This window comes from Podarcis cretensis (assembly GCF_951804945.1).
Source record: "Podarcis cretensis genome assembly, chromosome: 4".
Classification (NCBI taxonomy): domain Eukaryota; kingdom Metazoa; phylum Chordata; class Lepidosauria; order Squamata; family Lacertidae; genus Podarcis; species Podarcis cretensis.
The window spans coordinates 46471013-46494357 of record NC_137173.1 but is presented as its reverse complement, the minus strand read 5'-3'; the positions used below and the strand labels follow the sequence as shown (position 1 = coordinate 46494357).

The following is a 23345-nucleotide window of genomic DNA, read 5'->3' as shown; positions in this document are numbered from 1 at the left end:
GTGGTGTTCCAGCTGAATATCATTTTTAGTTGGCCAACTCACTCATACATATAATTTGATTTTCAGCTCCCATAGGCTGTGATATTACAGATACAATGAATATTTGTAAATTTTGTTTCATGAATATTCATAACAGATGTGTTCCAAATAAGGCAATAGGTTAACAGTTACTATGGATCCATGAAAAGGAAACATTACTTGTGCCCAATATTTCACAATTTATTTCATAGAATAGGGATGAGAAAAATAGCTGGATACGAAGCACAATAGCAAACAGGTCTGTCAGGGTCCTATATAAGGAATAATGTGGTGGAAAGTCTGGAACACTACTAAATATTAATCCATTTTTTAAAAATTGCTGCACCAAAGAAAGGATGAGCACACAGAACTCCCACCTTTTAAAACACAACTATGTGAGATCTGCCTGCATTTAAATGTGATATGTAATCACATTTGGCTGTAAACACTTCAAAAATCCCAATCTCACAGAAATATGTATCTGTTCGTGTGTATCAAACATGCCATGACAGTTAGGAACTGGATCTATTTGGAAATAGTACATACCTAATATCTGTAAATACCTAATAAAGAGTTGTTAAAACTTGTAGTTGTTCATGTATCTGTGGATTCAAATTCTAATATCTATAAAACTCCTTACAATGAATTTGTCTAGATCCGCTCAGCTCCTCTGTGACGATCAAGAACTAAACCAATGGCAAAAGGAGACACCATGATAGGTTTGCCTACAAAATTCCAATGTGGCAGTGGAAAAGATGATCTAATGACATCAATAAAGACTGTAAAAGCAGAGAGAACAGAGTTATAAGGAGATGGGAAGCACATGAAAAGGAAACTGGGAGCATCTTTGATGTGACAAAATGCAAATGTTCTACTGAAAGAGAAGATGCACAAATTTTTCCTTTGCCTGTGGAATTCAAGCATCACTCATGAATGAAGATGCTCTCACAGTCAATGTTACCAAGGACAAGGTAAACTCATTGGAAAAGGACATGACCTTTTTGTGGTGCCATGCTCATGGACAAAATAATCATAATAATTATGATTGAATTAAGAAGGAGTAGAAAGGACCCCCAGGGTCAGCTTGTCCAACTTCCTGCAATGCAGGAATCTTAAATAGATAATACATAAAAGATGAAACAAAATAAAAAAATTCCTTCCAGTAGCACCTTAAAGACCAACTAAGTTAGTTCTAGGTATGAGTTTTCGTGTGCATGCACACTTCTTCAGATACCTGAAGAAGTATCTGAAGAAGTGTGCATGCACACGAAAGCTCATACCTAGAACTAACTTAGTTGGTCTTTAAGGTGCTACTGGAAGGAATTTTTTTATTTTGTTTTGACTATGGCAGACCAACACGGCTACCTATCTATAACATAAAAGATGGCCATCAAATCTCTGCTTAAAAAGGAGTCTACCACCTCCCCACTGATGAACAGCTCTTAGTCCTGTACTTGAATTATGTGTTCTAGGACCTTTCCTGCCATCGATGTCAAGCTCACTTGTCAGCAGTTACCTGCCTCTTCTCCCCCTCCCTTTTTGAAGATGGGGGCAACATTTGCCCGCCTCCAGTCCACAGGGACCACCCCTGTTCTCCAAGAATGGTCCAAGATTATAGACAGAGGCTCTGAGATTATATCTGCAAGCTCCTTTAATACACTTGAGTGGAGCTCATCAGGCCCTGAAGATCTGAAGTCATTTAAAGTAGCTAGGTGTTCCCTTACAACCTCTTTTCCTATCTTGGGCTGCAACTTCTACTTTGCATTGATAACTCTTTTGTCACCAGGTTGGGTGCTGCTTTCTATGTGGATGTAAATTATTTGATGTTACCATCTCTCATAAGGTATAAAGCGAATCTTGGGAACTTTGCACTGCTAGCTACCTAGGGGAGACATGAGCATTTTGTTCGCCAAAGTGTGTCAAGTCTAATCCATAATAAATTATTTCAGTTTTGTCACATGATTTACAAAGAAGCTGCAGGCTCTTAGCTAGCTGAGTTAAAGTATTCTCCTTTAACATACTGGAGACAAATTTATTTGCACCCACTAAAAAACTATTGTATAGTATAAATATAGTAACTTTTTTCCTGAACGACCTGGACAAAAAGACTAAGATATCCATAAGGGGCCCAGTATGTCTGAACTCAATACAGTTAAAAACCCAAAGATGACAATGTTTACGAAAGAAAAAGAGAGAGAACACAATATAATATGCTGAGAATTTTGTGAAAATGTACCTAAAAGAAACACTGAGGGGTTAAACCTATTGCATCCAGACAAAGCCAAACTCATAGTTTTTAATCTCCTGTTTGACCCTTCCTCTATCACAGCAATTCATCTTTCGAAGAGAAAGTACCCTTTTTGGGATGGAGATTAATTTGGTGCTAGTTTCTTCTTTCATCTATTACATATAGATCTTTTTTGGCCGATATACATAATGACTTTTTCAATTTCTTTCACCCTTTGTCATCTAACTACTTAAGATGTTTCACTTTGAAATGAAGAAAAATAGAACTTTAAAAACTCTACAGGAAGATTGAATTGTGTCTTGGAGTAATTTACTACTGCTACCAATACGGAAACAAATAATTGCTGATTGAACAAAAATTTTGAATGTCATTCTTTCCACAGTGCAATTGTACAGTAATTTTCCAGCTCATTTTCAATATTGTTTTCCCAAAGAAAATTGTGTCCATAAACTTAATTTGGCAATACATACAAAACATTTCAAATTCCTGATGTGCTATTTAGGGGATCAAGCAAAATAGAAATGGAGCTACAACTTATCTGAACCATTCAAAATCTGAGCTATACATGCAACTGAGATGAACAATTCCATGCTTTTAAAAGCCAAGAATCACAAAGATAAAAAAATAAATTACTTATCAAGGTTTTCTTTTTAAAACGAGCATGATATATAAATGGCAAAGAAGTGAAGAAATGAAAAACAAATGTTATTGCAAAAGAGGCGAAATTGGATTCACAGTATTTAACTCGGCTTCCTAGGCCAAACCCTTCATTCTTGGAAGCCAGCTGAAAGTAATCTCTTTGTATCTTGATGCTTTTAATGTATGTGTAAAGTATTTTGCTTATTATACATTTATGCACATCATTCGCTACACTTAAATGGTGCAGTTAATTAACATCTCAATTAAATGTGTTTTTAAAAGAATATAGATGTTCATGGAACATACTGCAAAATAGGATATGGTTCTTTCTAATACTGATTCTGACTCCTCGGTTTTCACATCCTTAGTTGATAAAATAGGAGACTATATTAACATGTGAGCACTGCAGTACTTAAGCTTTATAACAAGAAAGTTCCCAATTTAATTGAAGGAAAATGTTGAAGCTGCTTAAAATTTCTATATTTATTAGCACCCACCCAGATCTTATGCATGTTTTCTCATAAGTAAGTCCCACTACGTTTAGGGCTTGATCTTCTTTTGCAGTATCTCATATCCATCTTTGGATATGTCTCTTCAAGTTCTCGCCATCATTATCTGCTGTTTGCTTCTTGCTTCCACAAAAGTCCTGCTGTGAGTTTTAGATCATCAGCCAATCACATAGATGATTATCCCCTTAGTCTTTTGAAATTGTAAGGTTTCCATACTAACACTGCTTTATTTAGATAAATTCTAATCTCAGATAAATTCTAATAGCGCTTACTTCCTAATAAAGTAATGTCGGATTTTAGCTCCGGTTTGCCTATTCTTAACAGCTCCTTGTTGATACAATATTGTGTCACTATTCCAGTACATTAATAAAAACCATCCTGCTTTTGTTGGGGCAGGGGAAATTAACTCACAAAGGACTAGTAAGACATTTTGCTGCCTAAGGAGAAGGACAAAATATCCCCACCCCATTCCACAGACAGAAGCTGACTGAACTGGCAGTTTAACTCAGCTTTATTGTCCACACCATAGGGTAAAACACATGCCAGACACATTCGGAAAGAGGCTGATTATATGTTTCAAATGTTTACATGGTAATGCTGGAAGTCTCTGAGCCAAAATGCTTGCAAAATGTTTCAGTGAGCTGAAATGCTTAGCTTTAAAGAAGAACAACATATTGAGGATATAATGGACACCTGGTGGAATGAAGGGAACTGGTGTAACACTCATCTCTGAATACAAACTGTAGTAGGGGTAGGGAGCCTGTGGCCTTCTCATCATGCCTAATCATTGGGCCAGGCTGGTTGGGATTGAAGGAATCACAGAATTGTAGATTTGGAAGGGACCACAAGGACAATCTATTTCAACCCCCTGCAATGCAGAAAAATTTTCACTAATGTGGTCTCGAACCCACTACCTTAATTTTAAGAGTCTCATGCTCTACTGACTGAGCTATCTTTAGAGACATCTGGAGGACCACTCTATTGAAAAGACAGAGGCTTTGGCTAGACTCTAGATGAAATTGTTGTGGGAAACCAATGGCGGCTGCCTCCAGATGATAACTCTGGCACCTTTAGTAAATTTTAGAGATAGGGATTGATTACAGTGGTACCTCGGGTTAAGTACTTAATTCATTCTGAAGGTCCATTCTTAACCTGAAACTGTTCTTAACCTGAAGAACCACTTTAGCTAATGCGGCCTCCTGCTGCTGCCGTGCTGCCAGAGTGAGATTTCTGTTCTCATCCTGAACCTGAGGTAATATTTCTGGGTTAGCGGAGTCTGTAACCTGAAGCGTATGTAACCCGAGGTACCACTGTACTTAAGAAAAGGCCTCTTACTTACATAATCTCCAAGCTCATAATAGTTAGTAGATGGTCTTTGATTTAAAATTTCAGTGTGTTATTATATATTGATACTATTGTAAACCACTTTGATTTTTTTATAATATAGCGGTACCTATTTTTACAAATAAGTAAATGTTTAGATACAGCATGCAAATTATCTCAGACATGTATCCCAATATAAATATCAGTTTTCCAAAACAGAAGACATATACCGTATTTTTCGCCCTATAGGACGCACTTTTCCCCTCCAAAAATGAAGGGGAAATGTGTGTGCGTCCTATGGGGCGAATGCAGGCTTCAGGAAGCTATCCGCAATCCTTGGGAGCTGGGCTCCCAAGGCTTGCGGACAGCAGCCTGTAGCCCGAAACCCGAGGAGCGCAGCGGGGTGCACCCCGGGCTTCGGGCAGCTCTCCGCAAGCCTTGGGAGCCCGGCGGATAGCAGCCTGTTCTGGGGGCTGGGGTCGGGGGAAGCTCGGGCTTCCCCCGCCCCCAGCCCCACAAGCTCCGGGAGCGATGGCGAGGTTGCGCAACCTCGCCATCGCTCCCGGACCCCCAGCCCCAAGGCTAAAAACGAAGCCAGGACAGCTAGTGGGATCCATCCTGCTCGCTGTCATGGCTTCTTTGCTCTTTGGGGCTCGGGGGGGGGGGATATTTCCCCCCCTTTATTCCCTCCCCCCCCCAAAAAAAATAAGTGCGCCCTATAGGGCGAAAAATACGGTACTTGGAAGGTTCATGAGAATGGCATGAAAATCAGCCATCATACCATGAGCACTTGATGAGTTATATATGACAAGTACCCTGTGCCTAGCTCTCAAACATGTAAGAAAGCAAACATGCCATATGTCTCCTTGTATTTAATTCTTACTGAAGAGCAGAATTATAATGCACATATCTTTTCATGCACCCAATTTATAGGAGCACTTGATTTTCTCTTATAATGAACAGTCTTGCATTAAATGACTAGAGGAAGATCTGTTCCAGTCAAATCTATTAATTAATTTCTCATCCTTTGTTCATCGTGGCTGCTTTCAGCAAACTGTTAAATTGGCTATGCTTACAGCAGAATGGAGTGGGATTTAAGTTGTAGAGTTCTGAAATGGCAGAATAGATAGTGCTACTTTAGAATACGTACAAGAGAAGGGACATACCTTTTTTAAATTCTCCCTTGCACAATACACTTCCTCTTGCACAGCAAGAACATGATACACATCCCTCATGATGGACTGGGTATTTCTTAGCCGACACTTTATTTTTTTAATGTTGAAAGCATTTAAAAAATGATATTTGTACACCTTCATCTAAAATGATATAGCCCACTCTAGTAAATTTAATGGTCCTGCTTCTCATTACTTTTTTGCTAACTTTTCTTATCGCTTATCCATCAGTGGGCAAAACTTTTAAAAAGGCAAAAGGGTTTGTTTCATTGTAACACTGCAAAATCAAGTTCAGGAGAGCATCTTTTTTTTTTAGTTCAAAACTACAGTGAGGTCAAAACCCTGCATGCTTAGTTGTTTTTTTCCTGCAACAGAATTGCTGCAGGTATCCTATGTATCACTGTGAATAGAAAAAATTAACTACAGGACCATAATAGTTGAGCCTGTCCATAACTGGCTGCAAAGATTTAAAGGAGAAAGAAACATCCCTGTAAAGATCTAGACTTCCAGTGAGTGTAGTTCAACTCATGTGGCACTGGAGGAAGAGATTATTTTTCTGACTTTTCCTTCCCCCACAGTACTCGGCATCCCCTGAAAACTGCTCTGATGGTGCTGGGAGATGCAGGAGGGGGAAATTGGCAAAAATTACCTCCTTCTGTTTTGTCCAAGAAGAGCTTACACTGCATTGCAGTTCACTCTATAGTCTGGATGTGACAACTATGTGTGTACTTGTTTTCTCTAGATATACTTGCAGGAACAGGGGAAACCCCCAAAATCAGAGTTCCTGCAACATCAGGTGCCTAACTGCAGATACCCTAATTATTTGTATGCATGCTGCACTTGCCCCATTATAATGTGCACCAGCAAGTGTGAGATTCTATTTTCTTTTCCAAACTTACTGTAATTCTTTCATCTTTGTCATCCAGGGGGGACCCATCTTTCTTCCATGAAATCGTAGGCTCAGGATGGCCTCTTGGAGGTTGGCATTCCATCACAGCTGGTTCACCTACTGCTACCATGACATCAGAAGGGTTTTGCCTGAAGTCATCACGCAGTACTGAAAAAAGCAACGAGATAAGGGAAGTAAAATCAAAATGAGCACCAGTGATAAGGGAGTAGGATTAAACATCAAGTACTCTGAATGAGAATAATCATTTTGTTAAAGAGGGCAATGGGAGGTTGAACTACAGATACTTCCACAGCTCCTTCCTGAGGGTTTATTTCCAGGACATGAAGAAGAATACATATTTGATTGATATGCTATTATTTAAACTCCTTAAATTTATTTATTTTATTTTTTTAAACATGTAAATATCACTTGTCATGTGAAACACATCAAGGCATACCAAAATAAAGACAACAAAGTAGTACAAGTATACAGTATTCTAAAAAGAATGGAATAATGAATACTTATTAGACATACGGGGGCGGGGGGACATACAGGGCGTGAAAGCCCCTCACAGGCTTTTCAAAATCTCAGAAAATACTGTGATGACAATAGTACAAAGAGAAATAAACCTAATTTTGCAAACTAAAGTTCATAGGGACACTATTATTTTATGTTTTACATCTTTACTGTGGCGTTTCAGCCTCTTATCTGCCTGCAGTTCCAAGATTGGATGTGAAAAGCTGACAAAGACAGACACAGACAATGTGTCACCCCAAGAGAAAAGCATGCCAGGTCACAAATGATCCTTTAGACTGCAAAGGAAAGTGGCCCCTCGCAACTTGGGACTACACTAGCGAAAAGGAAGAATTAGTATTGGAACATGTGAACTCTTTTTCAACATTCTCCAAATATCTCCTTCCTTCAGATCCACAATAAATGGAATGCACAACCAAATGCTGTATATTTTAGGTATTTTATTGCTGCATTCTTTATATATATATTTATTTTAATTAAGGGGGGAAACACAATGGCAAATACAAAGCCAGCAGATAAGTTTTCTTTATATATTAAGATTTGTATTGTATTGTGAGGTTGATTTGTTGGGCAGCAGCTGAAGAAGGAGCAAAAAGGGTTTTCTTGTGTGTGTGTGTGTGTGTGTGTGTGTGTGTTTCTTTGTGGCCGATTAGCTGCTCTCCCTGTGCAAAGGTGAGAGGGGGCAGGGTTTCTGTTGAGGCAGGTGATTAGCTGTGGGAGGAACTTAATCAGAGCTAGCAGGGCAGCGGCAGTTTGATCCATCTTTTAGATTTAGGGGAGCTAGTCTCAAACGTTTGTTGGGGGAGACCTAGGTTTTTTGGGGGGGAGTTATTTGTCCTGTCTTCATGCTTTTTATGATGGAGGACCGCTGTAGTCACCCCCAATGACACGTTCTCAAGATGGAGGGTGAGGGAACAGCTGCAGTTGCCTGCGGTTCCTGTGCAATGTTTGCCATCTTGCCAAAGGTTGCAAGCAGCTTTACCTGCAGCAATGCATGTTGATTGCCCTCTTAGAAGACAAAGTCCAGCAATTGGAGGAACGTGTAGCTACGCTCCAAAGAATTAGAGAGCTGGAGCTCTTCTTGGAAGCAACAGAGCACACCGTCTCCACCAAGGAGGAGACAGGGGACTCCCCTGAGAAGGAGGCTAGTTCACCAACACAGGAGCCAGATATATGGAGAAATGCGACTCAAAGAAGTAGGAGGCCCAGGGTTCACTCTGATTGTTTAGAAATACACAATCGCTCTGAGGTCCTCTCCCCTAGCATGGAAGACGAAGAGCAGACTCCATTTGAGGATCTGTGGGCCTGACAAGATGTCTCGGGAAGTGTGCTGTCTCCCCGGGGCTAAGATCCAAGATGTAACTGAACGACTGCAAGGAATCATAAAACCCACTGACAAATACCCCTTCCTCTTGGTTCATGTGGGAACCAATGACACTGCAAGCAATAGCCTCCAGAAGATCAAAAGAGACTACGAGGCTCTGGGCAGGAAATTGAAGCAATTAAATGCACAAATTGTCATCTCATCTGTCCTCCCAGTTGAACGACGTGGCCCAGGGAGAGAGGGAAAAATAGTGGAAGTGAACAGCTGGCTTCGCAAATGGTGTAAACAGGAACGGTTTGGATTCTTAGATCACGGACTGCAGTTTCTTGAAGATGGACTTCTGGCAAGCGATGGGCTGCACCTCACAACGGTTGGGAGGAATGTTTTTGGCAAAAATATCAGAAACCTCATCAGGAGGGCTTTAAACTGACTAATGTGGGGGAGGGAGACAGTGCTCCTGAAGGTAGGAGTCTATCAATTGATGACGATGACCATCCAAATGTCATAGACCAAATGGAGCAAACAGCACGCAGACCTAGTGGTGGGAGGAAAAAATCCTTAAATAAGAGACATGGGGGAATGATTAATGGACTTCAATGTCTGTACACTAATGCGCAAAGCATGGGAAATAAACAAGATGAGCTTGAGCTCTTGGTACAGCAAACTAAATATGACATAATAGGCATCACTGAAACCTGGTGGGATAAGTCCCACGATTGGAATGTAATAATGGAGGGATACAATCTATTTCAGAGAAACAGACCAGACAAGAAAGGAGGAGGAGTGGCGTTATATGTCAGGGATGTGTATACCTGTGAAGAAATCCAAGATTTAGAACCTCAAAGCCAAAGTGAGAGCATTTGGGTCAAAATTAAGGGAGAGAAGAATAACAGGGACCTCATTGTGGGAGTTTACTATAGATCCCCAAGCCAAACGGAGGACATAGATGATGCCTTCCTGGAACAGATGGCCAAGCATGCAAAAGGAAGGGAGATAGTAGTAATGGGGGACTTCAATTACCCGGATATTTGTTGGATGTCAAACTCAGCCAAGAGCATAAGGTCAAACAGATTCCTCACTGGCCTTGCAGACAACTTCGTTGTCCAGAAAGTGGGAGAAGCAACAAGAGGAACAGCCATTTTAGATCTGGTCCTAACCAATGTTGATGACCTGGTTAGTGGGGTAGAAGTGGAAGGATCATTAGGCGCGAGTGATCATGCTGTTCTGAAGTTTACTATACAGCGGAAAGGAGCAGCCAAGCATACTAGGACTCAATTTCTTGACTTTAAGAAAGCCGACTTCATAAAACTTAGGGAAGTGCTGGGTGAGATCCCATGGACAGTAATACTAAAAGGAAAGGGGGTTCATGATGGCTGGGAGTTTGTTAAGAGGGAGATAGTAGAAGCACAACTTCAGGCAATACCAATGAGACGGAAACATGGAAGGTGCCTAAAGAAGCCAGAGTGGCTATCTAAAGAACTTTTAACTGAGTTAAGTTTAAAAAAGGATGTGTACAGAAAATAGAAAAGGGGGGAAACCACCAAAGAGGAATTCAAACAAATAGCCAGCACGTGTAGACACAAAGTCAGAAAAGCTAAAGCACAGAATGAACTCAGGCTTGCTAGAGAGGTTAAAAGCAACAAAAAAGGCTTTTATGGGTATGTTCGTAGCAAAAGGAAGAACAAAGAAACAGTGGGGTCACTCAGAGGAGAAGATGGTGAAATGCAAACAGGGGACACAGAAAGGGCTGAACTCCTCAATGCCTTCTTTGCCTCAGTCTTCTCCGATAAAGAAAACAATGCCCGACCTGAAGAATTTGGGGCAAATTATTCAGCAGAGGAAACACAGCCCAGAATAACTAAGGAGATAGTACAATAATACTTGGCTAGTTTAGATGTATTCAAGTCTCCAGGGCCAGATGAACTGCATCCAAGAGTATTAAAAGAACTGGCAGATGTGATCTCTGAACCACTGGCAGTCATCTTTGAGAATTCCTGGAAAACAGGCGAAGTCCCGGCAGACTGGAGGAGGGCAAATGTTGTCCCTATTTTCAAAAAGGGGAAAAGAGAGGACCTAAATAATTACCACCCAGTCAGTCTGACATCAATACCAGGGAAGATTCTGGAGCAGATCATTAAGCAAACAGTCTGTGAGCACCTAGAAAGGAATGCTGTGATCACCAATAGTCAGCATGGATTTCTGAAAAATAAGTCATGTCAGACTAACCTGATCTCGTTTTTTGACAGAATTACAACCCTGGTAGATGAAGGGAACGCAGTGGATGTAGCCTACCTTGATTTCAGCAAGGCATTTGACAAGGTGCCCCATGATATTCTTGTAAAGAAGCTGGTAAAATGCGGTCTTGACTATGCTACCACTCAGTGGATTTGTAACTGGCTGACTGACCGAACCCAAAGGGTTCCTCTTCATCCTGGAGAAGAGTGACTAGTGGGGTGCCACAGGGTTCTGTCTTGGGCCCAGTCTTATTCAACATCTTTATCAACAACTTGGAAGATGGACTCAAGGGCATCCTGATCAAATTTGCAGATGACACCAAACTGGGAGGGGTGGCTAACACCCCAGAGGACAGGATCACACTTCAAAACGACCTTGACAGATTAGAGAACTGGGCCAAAACAAACAAGATGAATTTTAACAGGGAGAAATGTAAAGTATTGCACTTGGGCAAAAAAAAAATGAGAGGCACAAATACAAGATGGGTGACACCTGGCTTGAGAGCAGTACATGTGAAAAGGATCTAGGAGTCTTGGTTGACCACAAACTTGACATGAGCCAACAGTGTGATGTGGCAGCTAAAAAAGCCAATGCAATTCTGGGTTGCATCAATAGGAATATAGCATCTAGATCTAGATCAAGGGAAGTAATAGTGCCACTGTATTCTGCTCTGGTCAGACCTCACCTGGAGTACTGTGTCCAGTTCTGAGCACCACAGTAAAAGGATGTCACATAGAGGAGGGAGAAAGGTTGTTTTCTGCTGCTCCAGAGAAGCGGACATGGAGCAATGGATCCAAACTACAAGAAAGAAGATTCCACCTAAACATTAGGAAGAACTTCCTGACAGTAAGAGCTGTTCGACAGTGGAATTTGCTGCCAAGGAGTGTGGTGGAGTCTCCTTCTTTGGAGGTCTTTAAGCAGAGGCTCGACAACCATATGTCAGGAGTGCTCTGATGGTGTTTCCTGCTTGGCAGGGGGTTGGACTTGATGGCCCTTGTGGTCTCTTCCAACTCTATGATTCTATGATAAGTTGCTCTGAGTGGTTGGCACATGAGCACTAGAAGAGTGGGACAATTTTTTTTAATAAAATAAATACAAAGTGAGACAAATCTGCTGTACATGAAGGATGGTGATTCCAAGAAGAGCATATACCTAAGGATCCAAAGTGCGTGCACGTGCACACACATGTCCAGAGTATGTTCCACTAGTGATACAAAAAATAAAGAGGCTCTTTCTTCTCTGTTCATGATAGAGCACATGGATCCCTGGCATGATGACCATTTAAATACTCTCAACAAATAATTGAATTTACAAGATGCAAAGATGTAAAACTCAAAAAATTTCATTGTGCTGAATTCCACATATGCTTTGTTTATGTCAGGACTTAAAAACATAGTTTTATAAGAACAGCACTCCTCAAGCTTGGGTCCCCATATGCTGGGCTACATGTCCCATCACCTCTGACCATTGGCCAAGTTAGCTGGGGATAAGGAGTGTTGTAATCCAACAGCTTCTGGGGATCTAAGGTTGAATAGCACTATTAGAAGGCAGACCTCAGTGTTACCCACCATCTATGTCTGAAGAGTTTACTCTCGCAATAGAGTGTCTCTCCAAAAGCTGGCTACAAAAAAACCCTGCAAGGTGCAATGAGACTTCTGTAAAATGTACTCCTGTCAGCAGCTTGTTTTATTAGACTACCCAAAAAAAAACAAAAACAAAAAAACAAAAAAAACCCCAGCAACGTAATATTTACTGCATTAAAATGTGCTCTTATATCATTTCAGAGTTGTTTGGAGTAAGGAACAGAGCTGTACGTAAGGACAGTCTTATTAAGTTAAGATTATATCAGAAGTTTAAAGTGAAGATGTATTTTGAAAGGATCTCACCATAAAGGGATTTTTTTTAAAAAAAATCTAATTAAATGTTTTTACAAATCTCAAGGGCCTTTCATGTCTGGGGAAGCTCATAAAACCGAAGATGAAAACTCCTCAAATATCTGCTTGGATTTTTATTTTTTTTAGCACCTTTGAAGCAACAAAGAATTTCAATACCAACTTAATAAGAGCAAATTACTTGAGTAATTTTTATACTTGTTAGGATAAAGTCTATCTTACAAGTGTATTACCTTGTCTGTAAACTGAGAACATTTTACCAGTTAACCAGCCTTAAGAGGACATCAAAGGACTTGGAATGGATAAAGCAATTCTCCCTCCCCCATTTACTATTAATTATTTTGGCTCTAACATTACATAATGAAAAGTTAACAGAATGTAATCCACTAGAGATTACTCCAAGATAGCAGTCGTGGAATTATTTCTACACTGTAAAAGAGATGCATAGTTTGGGATTGCCTCAGGCCCTGGCAATCGAACATAAAGCTATAAATTTAAGGATTGCTTCTATTGCTGAAAAAGCAATTTTCTTCCCTGTCCTTTATACATTGAGTCTCAAAAGTAATCTGAGCATGCATTTCCTTCATAATCCAGTACAGTATGTTCCTTTAGTTATCCAAGGCTAAATTTTCAGCATGTGTCTCTCATTTGGTAAATGAAAAATTGTTTGGAAAGCAAGAAACTAAAATATGAAAAAACTAGTGTGCCCTGCGACAGACTATTTCAGTCTGAAGTGCTCCTGCTTAGAGCTCTAGCCAGTAAGGCCTATTTTCAGTTAAATCAGACAAATTATAACTGGGAAAAGTAGAGATGGAGAATTTCCTTGCATTGCCAAAACAGCTAATTTCAATCCATTGGCTTCCATTGGCAAGTCTTTAAGAGGCCACCTACACTTAAGTTTTTAAGTCTGAAATGTCTGACATTTTTAAAAACAGCTCTTACTGACGGCATTGGGAGTTACCATAGCTCAATGATCCCACACCATAATAAATTATGAAGTTAGAATCAGATGTGACATTATGTAATTCACCAAAAAACATTTTAATTGTGCATTATGGTTGCTAGAATGGAAACAGAAGCAGAAATTAAAGTGCACTGAAATCAAAGGAGGAAATGTCAGCTTTTTAGGACCCAGAGATTCCCATCTATTACCTGGTGTCCAAACACAATACCTTCTAAGTTTTCTGATTTTCCAGTAACAGTCCTGGAATTACAAAAGCTATCCCAGCTTCTGATTTGATCCCAGACTATCTCTATTTCCCCTGCCAGTGCTGTCGCACGGTGGAAGCTGCAGCGGTTGTGGCTACGAGGCAGCAGCCCATTGCCTCTCCATGGCCACTGCTGCTGGCCTCCTTCCTTAGCAACACTGGCTCATAGTGGCTACTGGAGAACTGACAAGGAGCAGGAGAGGCTGCCATAAGAAGCTGATGCAATACAAGGTGGCGTCTTATGTTGCACCTTCTGCATCTTTTCCATGGTGAGTCATAGTGACTAGAACTGCACACAGTATTTCAGGAAACTCTGATATTCCAGATGTTGGACCCCCATTCTCATCAGTTCCAACCAGCACAACCATTGGTCAGGGATTATGGGAGTTGTGATTCAACAACACTGGTGGGTAGCATATCCTCCATCCTATTTTCACTTCCTTTTTTTTTTTTTGTATAAATTTTTATTAAAGATTTTCTTAAACAAAAAACAAAACAGAAAAAAAAAACAGAAATACAATTGACATAACCATATTTTCTTCACTTTTTGGACTTCCTCACATCTCTCGCTCCTGCGTTCCAAAGTTATACAGTTTTAATCAGCAATTTATCACCTTGTTTCCATTCTTAATCTATAGATTACCAATATTATGTCCCTAACTTTGAATACTTTTAGCTAAGTCTTAATTACCCAATTTAAACATAATAATTGTTCAAAATTTATTTTTCTCTTTAGGTTCACTTATTCTCCTACTCTTTTTAACTAACTTATTGGAGCCATATTAATTTCAATCTCGCATCCTTCTTAGCACTCATGTAATTTACAATGTTTTTGTAGATAGTCCTTGAATTTCTTCCAATCCTCTTCCACTGCTTCCTCTCCCAGGTCTCGGAATCTGCCAGTCATTTCTGCTAGTTCCATATATTCCATCAGTTGCATCTGCCATTCTTCCAGCGTGGGCAAATCTTGAGTTTTCCAATATTTGGCGACAAGTATCCTTGCTGCTGTTGTAGCATACATGAAAAATGTTCGGTCCTTCTTTAGCACCCTCTGGCCAACAATGCCCAAAAGGAAGGCCTCTGGTTTCTTAGGAAAGGTATACTTAAATACCTTTTTCAGCTCATTATATATCATTTCCCAGAAAGCCTTAAGCCTAGGGCAAGTCCACCAGAGGTGAAAGAACGTTCCTTCAGTTTCCTTACATTTCCAACACTTATTATCAGGCAGGTGATATATTTTTGCAAGCTTGACTGGGGTCATGTACCACCTATATATCATTTTCATAATATTTTCTTTCAAGGCATTACATGCCGTAAATTTCATACCGGTGGTCCATAACTTTTCCCAGTCAGCAAACATAATATTATACCCAATGTCCTGTGCCCATTTTATCATCGCTGATTTAACCGTTTCATCCTGTGTGTTCCATTTTAACAGCAAGTTATACATTCTTGAAAGTACCTTAGTCTTAGGTTCTAACAATTCTGTTTCCAACTTCGATTTTTCCACCTGGAAACCTAGCTTTTTATCCAATTTAAAAACCTCTTTAATCCTATTTTCACTTCCTTCCCTAATAATCCTCAGCATACACCTTCCTTCATTAGGTGCTAAACATTGGCTCAAATATTTCATTGAGCCATCCTCCACAATCACAGTATATCTTCCTGGTCAATCACTTCCACCAACATCTGCAGTCCAACAACACCTGGAAGGCCACAGGTTACTTACCCATGTCTTATAGCAGTATTCCCTTTTTGCTGGAAAGTTATCCATACCTTATTCTATATCAGTGTTTCACTTTACAAAGTGATCAAGCAAACATAAGAACATCAATCATATTACTATGCCAATTTATTGTAGCATTCCTTTCCTAGTTTGTTTAAATGTATTTTAGATCACTTAAAATCATGATGGGATTTGACATGAACAATTTTCTTCATTAAAATTCTAGGACACTCCCTTTACTCTTCATTTTGAAAAGAAACAGAGCTTGGTGAATAACTAGGTTTCCTCAGATAAGAATGTGGCAACATCAATTTTCACTTAAAAAGGGGGAAGTGCATACAACTGGGGGGGGGGGAATAGATGCCTCATTATGTCATTTAAACAGTATGGAAGCTGCAGCAATTTCCTGTATTACTCTGGAGGAGTGCCTGATACAATTCCTTCTCATGCCATAGGATAGCTGGCCACAGCTCTGACATCACAAAGGTGGCATCAGAACTGGCTCTCAGGCATTTTAAAGAGCTTTACTTATGAGGTTAGAATGGTTTGCTTACATTGCTTATACTAGTAAATTTTGGTTTGCCCTCTGACTTATTTAGGATAGTTCGAAATTACATTAAAACATCCATTCAAGATTTAAACACCAATAATTATAAGCAACAACCTCACAAAATCCAGGCGCAGAATGCTGAGATGTACTTGACTATTAACAACCCAACCTAATATAATGTGTGTTCAAAACTGTTGGACCACAGGATCAATTCCACCCGCTGACAGATGCCATCTGGACCCCCTGCCTCCAGCCCTCTTTCTCCCCTCCCTCCCCCTGTTTTTATAACAGCTCAGAGGCAGGGGATGAGAGTGAGAGAACAAACCTTACTGTCATACCTCAACCTCATTAGCATACCCATGCCTTCACCAGCAGAAAGATACAAAGGAAGGTAGACAGACTGCACAATGCTAATGACATAAAGCTACATGCTGCAATCTCAATTGCAGTTCTTACTGTTCTCCCTGGAGGGAAGATGTGAAACAAGAAAAAAGAAATCCTTCTTTCACTGATCTACAGTCACTGTCAGCTAGCCAGCATCTTATTGGTCAAGTACAGCTATGTCCTATGAGGCAGCAAATGCTGGTGCCCAAAAAAGTAGCATTTCCTAACTTGTGCTTGGCTCTGCTCCCGAGTCGCTGGATTATTTTCCTTACTCTGAGATCTAATATTTGGAATCAAAAGGTCCTTGCAACTTTTGATTAATTTGGCCTCAACATTCATACTTCTGGCTGTGCCATTTTCCTATCAAAATGTTTCTACCAAAGTTCTCATTATTATCACAAGCGATCACATACCACTGTATTTCTTGTCCCCCTTCTACTACAATCTGAGATCAATTCATTTTGGACAGCTGCTGTGAGCAGAACTGAGAAATGATGCCATCGTAGAAGAAATTATAGGTTAACAGGCACAAAAATAAACTTTGAATGACTTTTTCAACTCATATAGCCTATAAAGCTTATGTTTAAAAAAATAGTTCATTCTCCACTGTGGTACTGTATATAACTTAACTGGAACAATTTAATTTTTAAAGTTTAAATTGTGCCATGTAAAATGTTGACATAGAAAAATCATTGCTTTCTTTAACGCAAGTAACTTTGGTTGGCTGTCCGGGAGAACTTCAGCTCTATGCTCTTCTGTGACTATCATTTTAAGATTCTGTACGATTTAGAAGAAATTGGTCCAATTTTTAATCGATGGAGATAGATACCCACAATTGCAAAGCAATGCGTTTTCGGAACACTGTAAATATTTTATTTTATAAAAATATATATCGCCATTTCATAAAATATATCAAAGCCATTTGCAACAAAAGTACATAAAACCATAAAATTAAAACCATATAAAAAAGACTGAAACGAGACATCCATTAACCATTGTGGAAAGATGTATTCTTAGTTGGCTACATAGGCCTGGCAGAATAGAAAAGTTTTCAGCTGGTATTTAATGGCTGAAGCAGAAGGCAGAAATATAAGAGTAAGAAAAGGCAAAAGCAAAGAGCAAATCCGACATTAGATATAAAAGAAAACATAGTGATCAATCAAGGTAGTCAATCTTGTGGACATGCACCCGATTTCCTTCTTACTGTCTTTTAGGCAGAAATGGAGAATATTTTTATTCGAACAGTTGCTCTGTAATTGCAGGGCTGAAGGGCACATCATTCTAGCTTTTGCCATGGTTTAAGGGACACTGGAAAGTTGTTCCTCCTATGGCAAGGAGTGGCCCCATCTGCCAGCCAAAGAAGGAACAGTTGCAGAGGGCTTGCTTACTCCCTCCCTGCCAAAAGAACACTTATAACTAGAGAAGAGCACCTGAATTTGCTTTTCCCCTCTCTTCCTTTTGTGTTGGGTCTTTTGGACTGGAAGCCTGAGGGCAAAGATAGTCTGATTATTGATCACTGTAAGCTGCTCTGAGAGCCTTTTTCAGCTGACAAGCAGGGTAACCATACTTTACAAATAATAGTGTTATAGCTGGAGTATCAGAGTCTGCTAGTGAATATTAGAAACTAATAAATATTTGGAGTATTGAAGGGAGGATTTCAAGCCAGTGGGAAAGCACATTCCAAGCTACATTTGGGATAGAGATCATTAAAATGACAAAAGGTGTTGATGACCCATCATAGAGTTTTTCCTGGGTCTGTGCAGAGTTGCCATGGTTACCATCCAAAGGTTGAGGATTGAAAATGTGGAGAAACTGTGCTCAAAGGAAAATTTGTGCCTTTTTAAAAACTAGGCCTGGTGTGGCAGATGGATGGGGAGGAGTTGCTTGGAGCGAGGCTTCTCTGGGAACAAGGAAGTAGGAAGAACGCAATGTGGTGGCTGAAGGGCAGCAGCCATTAGAGCTGGCTGGGAAGCAGGAACAAAGGGATGGTGCTTAGAATGGCTGTATCTGCAATGCAGGGCTGCTATGAAGCAGCCTATGCTACAAAGGGAGCCAGCGTGGTGTAGTGGTTAAGAGCGGTGGACTTGTAATCTGCTGAACCGAGTTCGCTTCCCCGCTCCTCCACATGCAGCTGCTGGGTGACCTTGGGCTAGTCAAACTTCTCTGAAGTCTCTCAGCCTCGCTCACCTCACAGACTGCTTGTTGTGGTGAAGGAAGGGAAAGGAGAATGTTAGCCACTTTGAGACTCTTTAAGGGGGGTGAAAGGCGGGATATCAAGTCCAAACTCGTCCTCCTCTTCTTCTATGAACAACAACAAACTGCTTATGAAATGACAGTGCTGTAGGATCAGCACCCCCTTCATTTATACTAAGGTGTAAATATGTGTTATTAAGCCATATTTCTTAAAGACACTACTGCCTCCGCCTTGTCTTGATTCTCAACGGAAACACAATAGAGGGTGAACGCCTGGAACCCTCTGGAATCCTTGTGCACCACTCGGCAGAGATGGGGTGTGTGTGTGTGGCAAACAACCTTTGTAACAATAGTTTGCTGATGATGTTAATGTTTGCTGCTTCAAACTGTTATTTGTTTTACTCTGTTGTTTTCACATTTTAATTGTTATTTACCATATTGCTATTTCCATTTTTGTAAGAAGCTCTTGGTGGCATTGAGTAGAAATATTAACAGCGGAAACCACCATTTTGCTGTTTTTTGCTAAATAAAAATGTGCAGATTTCAGGAACAGATGCCTCTTAGGATGTTCACAAGACGTCTATCATAGAACCCTAAAATCAATTTCTGTGCACCGAGGTTCAGTTTCAGCTGCAATGTTTAACAACCATTGATACTGCTTCTTAAATTTCTCTAAACCTTACTTAAATTTCTTATTTTTTCCTAATCCTTTTAAAATGCATATTAAGCTTTACAGGACTAGCTTGCATCCAGCTATTGGCTACAGAATGAACATCAATTATTCTGTTATCACCAGGTTGGATACTGTTCCAACTACATTGCTCTGTGACTGTAAAAATGAGGGAAGAAAGCCTTCTGAAGGGCCAATCTTACCTCCAGCCTAGCAGAAATCTAGGAAGGCAAAACTAGCTTGATCCAACTCAAATACCTGATTTAATGATCACGGTGCTTATTGGCATGCAAAGAACAGGATGTATATTTTAGGAGTGAATAAGCTCACTTTTTCTTATAGCATTGTCAAACTGATCTCACTCCTTTACAATTTCTCTTTACTCACCTTTCCTTGTATGTCATTACTTATTTGTTTGTAAACCTAACGACAGGATCAGTATCCTAATTTTATTTACGTGCAAGTCTGCATCAGTTCTGTGTATTAAATCTTAACTGCTGCGAGCAGCTTTAGGGGATTCCATCCCCCCTGAAAAGCAGGATAAAAATATAATAAATGAATAAATAGTACAAATTGGTTTATAGTGCTGTATTAAAAATAAGCATTACAACACTATTAGAATGTATACAGGGCAGTATTCAATGGAATATTTGTGCAATCCAAGGATTAGTGGTAGTGCAACAAAATATCCTCCTTCTCTTCACCCTGTCCCATTCCCAAATCTGCTCTCGAGGATTGGGGGGAACCCCCAGAGCAGGTATGGGGGGGTCATAGGGGGAGATGTTCAATTGATGGAACATTGAATACTACTCTCAGTTTAGAAATCTGGGTATCATCTCATTTAGATGAGAGATATTTTTACTTAAACTACTTTCTTTAAAAAGTAAAAATGAATGAATTAAAAGTAATAATAAGTAACTATGGAATCTACAATATTTATTACTGTAATGAGATAAACAAAATGATGACCAACATTCAAATACACTAAAGATCTTTTGACTACAAATGTGTGTCCAAAAGAAGTACTGATTTGAGTCCTGCTGAAAGACCACAGAGCAATCTCATTTCATCATTTCCATTGACAATGGAGCAGAACACACAAAGAACATATAAATGAGGTAGTACATGCAAGAAACACAACAGGGGATTATAGTAATAGTTTGAAATTATAGCCAAAGAAATATTTTACAGGGAGCTTGTGATAGCTGATCCCCCCCCCCCATTACACACAGATCTATTCAGTTTCAGCTTACAGAATGAATCCATTCACTGTACCAAGGAAAATATATTGTCTGTTTTTTAAAATATATATACAGCTAAATGATGCAAAGCATAAAATACATCTGTATGCAGCATTCAGTAGTACAGGACAGCTCCAATAAAGGCAGAGTGACCAAAATATTGAATATGATTGCACTATTTCAAACTACTATCTGGAATATTGATTCCAGATGGCCCACATCTATTGCAGTATAGGACATACAGAATCCTGGTGATATCAAAATAAACCATGCAAGGAGGGAGATGCAGCCCAGGATAGGAAAAGAGGTGGTAAGGGAACACCTAGCTACTTTTAATTCAAATCTCCAGGGGCTGATGAGCTCCCCTCAAGCATACTAATGGACCTTGCATATGTAATCTCAAAGCCTCTATATAATCTTTGAGAATTCTTGAACAGAGAACAGAGGAGATCCCTGCAGACTGGAGATGGGCAAATATTGTCCCCATCATCAAAAAAAGGGGGAAAAAGAAGACCCAGGGTAACTACCAAAGTGTAAGCTGGACATCAATATCAGGAAACGTGCCAGAACAGATAATTAAATGTGTTAAGTATTGTAAACTATTTATTATTGTCTTTTTATCCATTTCTGTGAAATTCTTACAATAAATAAAAATTTGCATATTTATTCTTATATGAAAGGATGAAATTCTGTATTGCGTAGGACTGAAAAAAATTAAATTTTATCTAATGCTTTGTACATTTTTTTGGTAGAATATTTTCTATTTGTCTCAAAGGTTACACTATAGCAGATCTCATAGCAGATACACTATTGTACATCAGCAACCCATTGTAGCATTCAAGCATTTTGGATAAAGTCCCACAGGAGATTATCATTTTTATCCTATTTTTTGTTTGCACCAATGAAAGAAAATCAGCTGAGAGATTTATTCACTACTTTCTTAGATGACAAAATTATTGCAGCCTGCTTCTTTCACTCTATTGCAATTTGTTACAGACGGCAAAATGACCACAATTCTATTTATATTATCTATAAAAAAACCCAAATCTTATGATGGAAAGTCAAATCATTCTTAATCGTTAATAGACAAATCCAGTCATCAACAGAAGCAACTGAATGTTTATGTGCACATATTATGAAAGCATAGGTCACATTAAAGTATCTGGAGATTTAATTAAAAGAAAGATGAAGCATCTTAATGAGAAGCACCACTGCCATAAACAATGGAAATGCACATTATTCCCTAATAGTATAAATTTAAGAATTTTACAATGGAAATTAATCTACATATCATGTAACACACACAACTATGCCTGTTCCAACTGAATAATGAGCTAAGAAAAAATTCAGGTAGACAATAAAAAAATAGTCTGAATAAGAAAGGCAGAGGGGAAAGGGCAAAATGGACTATTAATATTCTTCTGGACTGGAAGATTGGAAATGCTAATAATAAGTAATTAAATGTTAGGCACTAATTTTTCTTATTAATTAAGGAGAGAAATATCAGTGCGAAAGCTCTATTTCATCCAGCACTACCAATATGAAAACACTATTTCACAGTGCCACCCTATACTTACCTATTCAGAAACAGTCCCTATTAAATTCAAGGTGATTTATTCCCAGGTAATGTGCATAGCAGGGGTGTGAAACCCACAGCCCTCAGTTTCACACTATGCTGCTTCCTATGCCTCCAGGAATCTCACATTAGTTCAGGCACTTGATTGCATAGCTGGTAACAGTGATGTAGCTGCAGCTGCCACTAATGCAAAGAAAAAGTAAATCAACAGAGACTAGCCGTTGCATGTGTGAGCTCAGAGAGACCTAGTCACAGAGCTTGCTGGGTAGAGGTCCAGAGCATTCCTTGCTATTACACTCTAGGCATCATTCTCTGCTGTTTGGACTCACACATTTCCCTGTTGTTCTTTTTTTCAGTATCTCCTGGTGGTGGTGGTTAGACTGCAGCTGGCAGGTATCTTATCAAGAAATGGACACAATTTTAATTGGACAAAATAAGTCTGCTGCTACTTCATGGACTGAAAAATGGCGTCGGGGGTGATAAGAGTAAAGAGATCAGTGGATTAATTGAGTGTTGGAAGAGTAATCAGGAAAAGTAAGCACTGATGTGTACGGAGACAAGGGCAACAGGTGCAAAATGAAAGCAAGTGAATGAATAGAGTGGTCAGGGACAGCAGAGTTACAAAATAACTGATGAGATGCATGGAAGTGTGGTGAGTGAATGAGTGAAAAACAACCAGCGGAGCATGTTGGAAATGCACTCAGCAAGACTTACACATGCTACTGACATTGGTGCAACTGGATGAGTGGTGTGAAAGAATATGTGCATGTGTGTAAAAGACAATGTGAATGGGGGGAAATTGGCAGAAAGAGAGAGGGAAAAGGGGAGTGTTGCCAGCCATTGTTATAGATCACCTAGGCCACTTCTACTGAGTGATTGTGGTCCTCAACTTCAAAAAGGCTACCTATACCTGGTGTACAGGATTGCAGCCTCAATTTTTCAATAACTGTTCTTAGCGGCCTAGCCGTTTGTATCTCTGCATTTTGGTAAGGCAGTATTTTTACAGACCACATG

The 23345-nt window shown here is 39.6% G+C and overlaps 1 protein-coding gene and 1 long non-coding RNA gene across 6 annotated transcripts in view; one reads left to right on the top strand and one right to left on the bottom strand.

Moving 5' to 3' along the window:
• LOC307215535 overlaps window positions 1–6963 on the top strand; it is a 144103-nt gene extending 137140 nt beyond the window's left edge. Inside the window, exons 4-5 of one of the 2 annotated variants that reach the window (XR_013838552.1) lie at window positions 674–989; window positions 6836–6914. This is a non-coding gene — a long non-coding RNA (uncharacterized lncRNA). Of the gene's footprint in view, window positions 1–673; window positions 990–6835 lie in introns of both variants that reach the window. The other variant, XR_013838551.1, reaches the window with a different exon arrangement.
• The window catches only part of ROBO1 (roundabout guidance receptor 1), a 581397-nt gene that overhangs the window by 101111 nt on the left and 456941 nt on the right, over window positions 1–23345 (bottom strand). For all 4 annotated transcript variants that reach the window (XM_079974735.1, XM_079974736.1, XM_079974737.1 and 1 more), the window contains one exon: window positions 6809–6966. In XM_079974735.1, the coding sequence (XP_079830861.1) occupies window positions 6809–6966 (158 nt within the window). The remainder of the gene's footprint in view (window positions 1–6808; window positions 6967–23345) is intronic.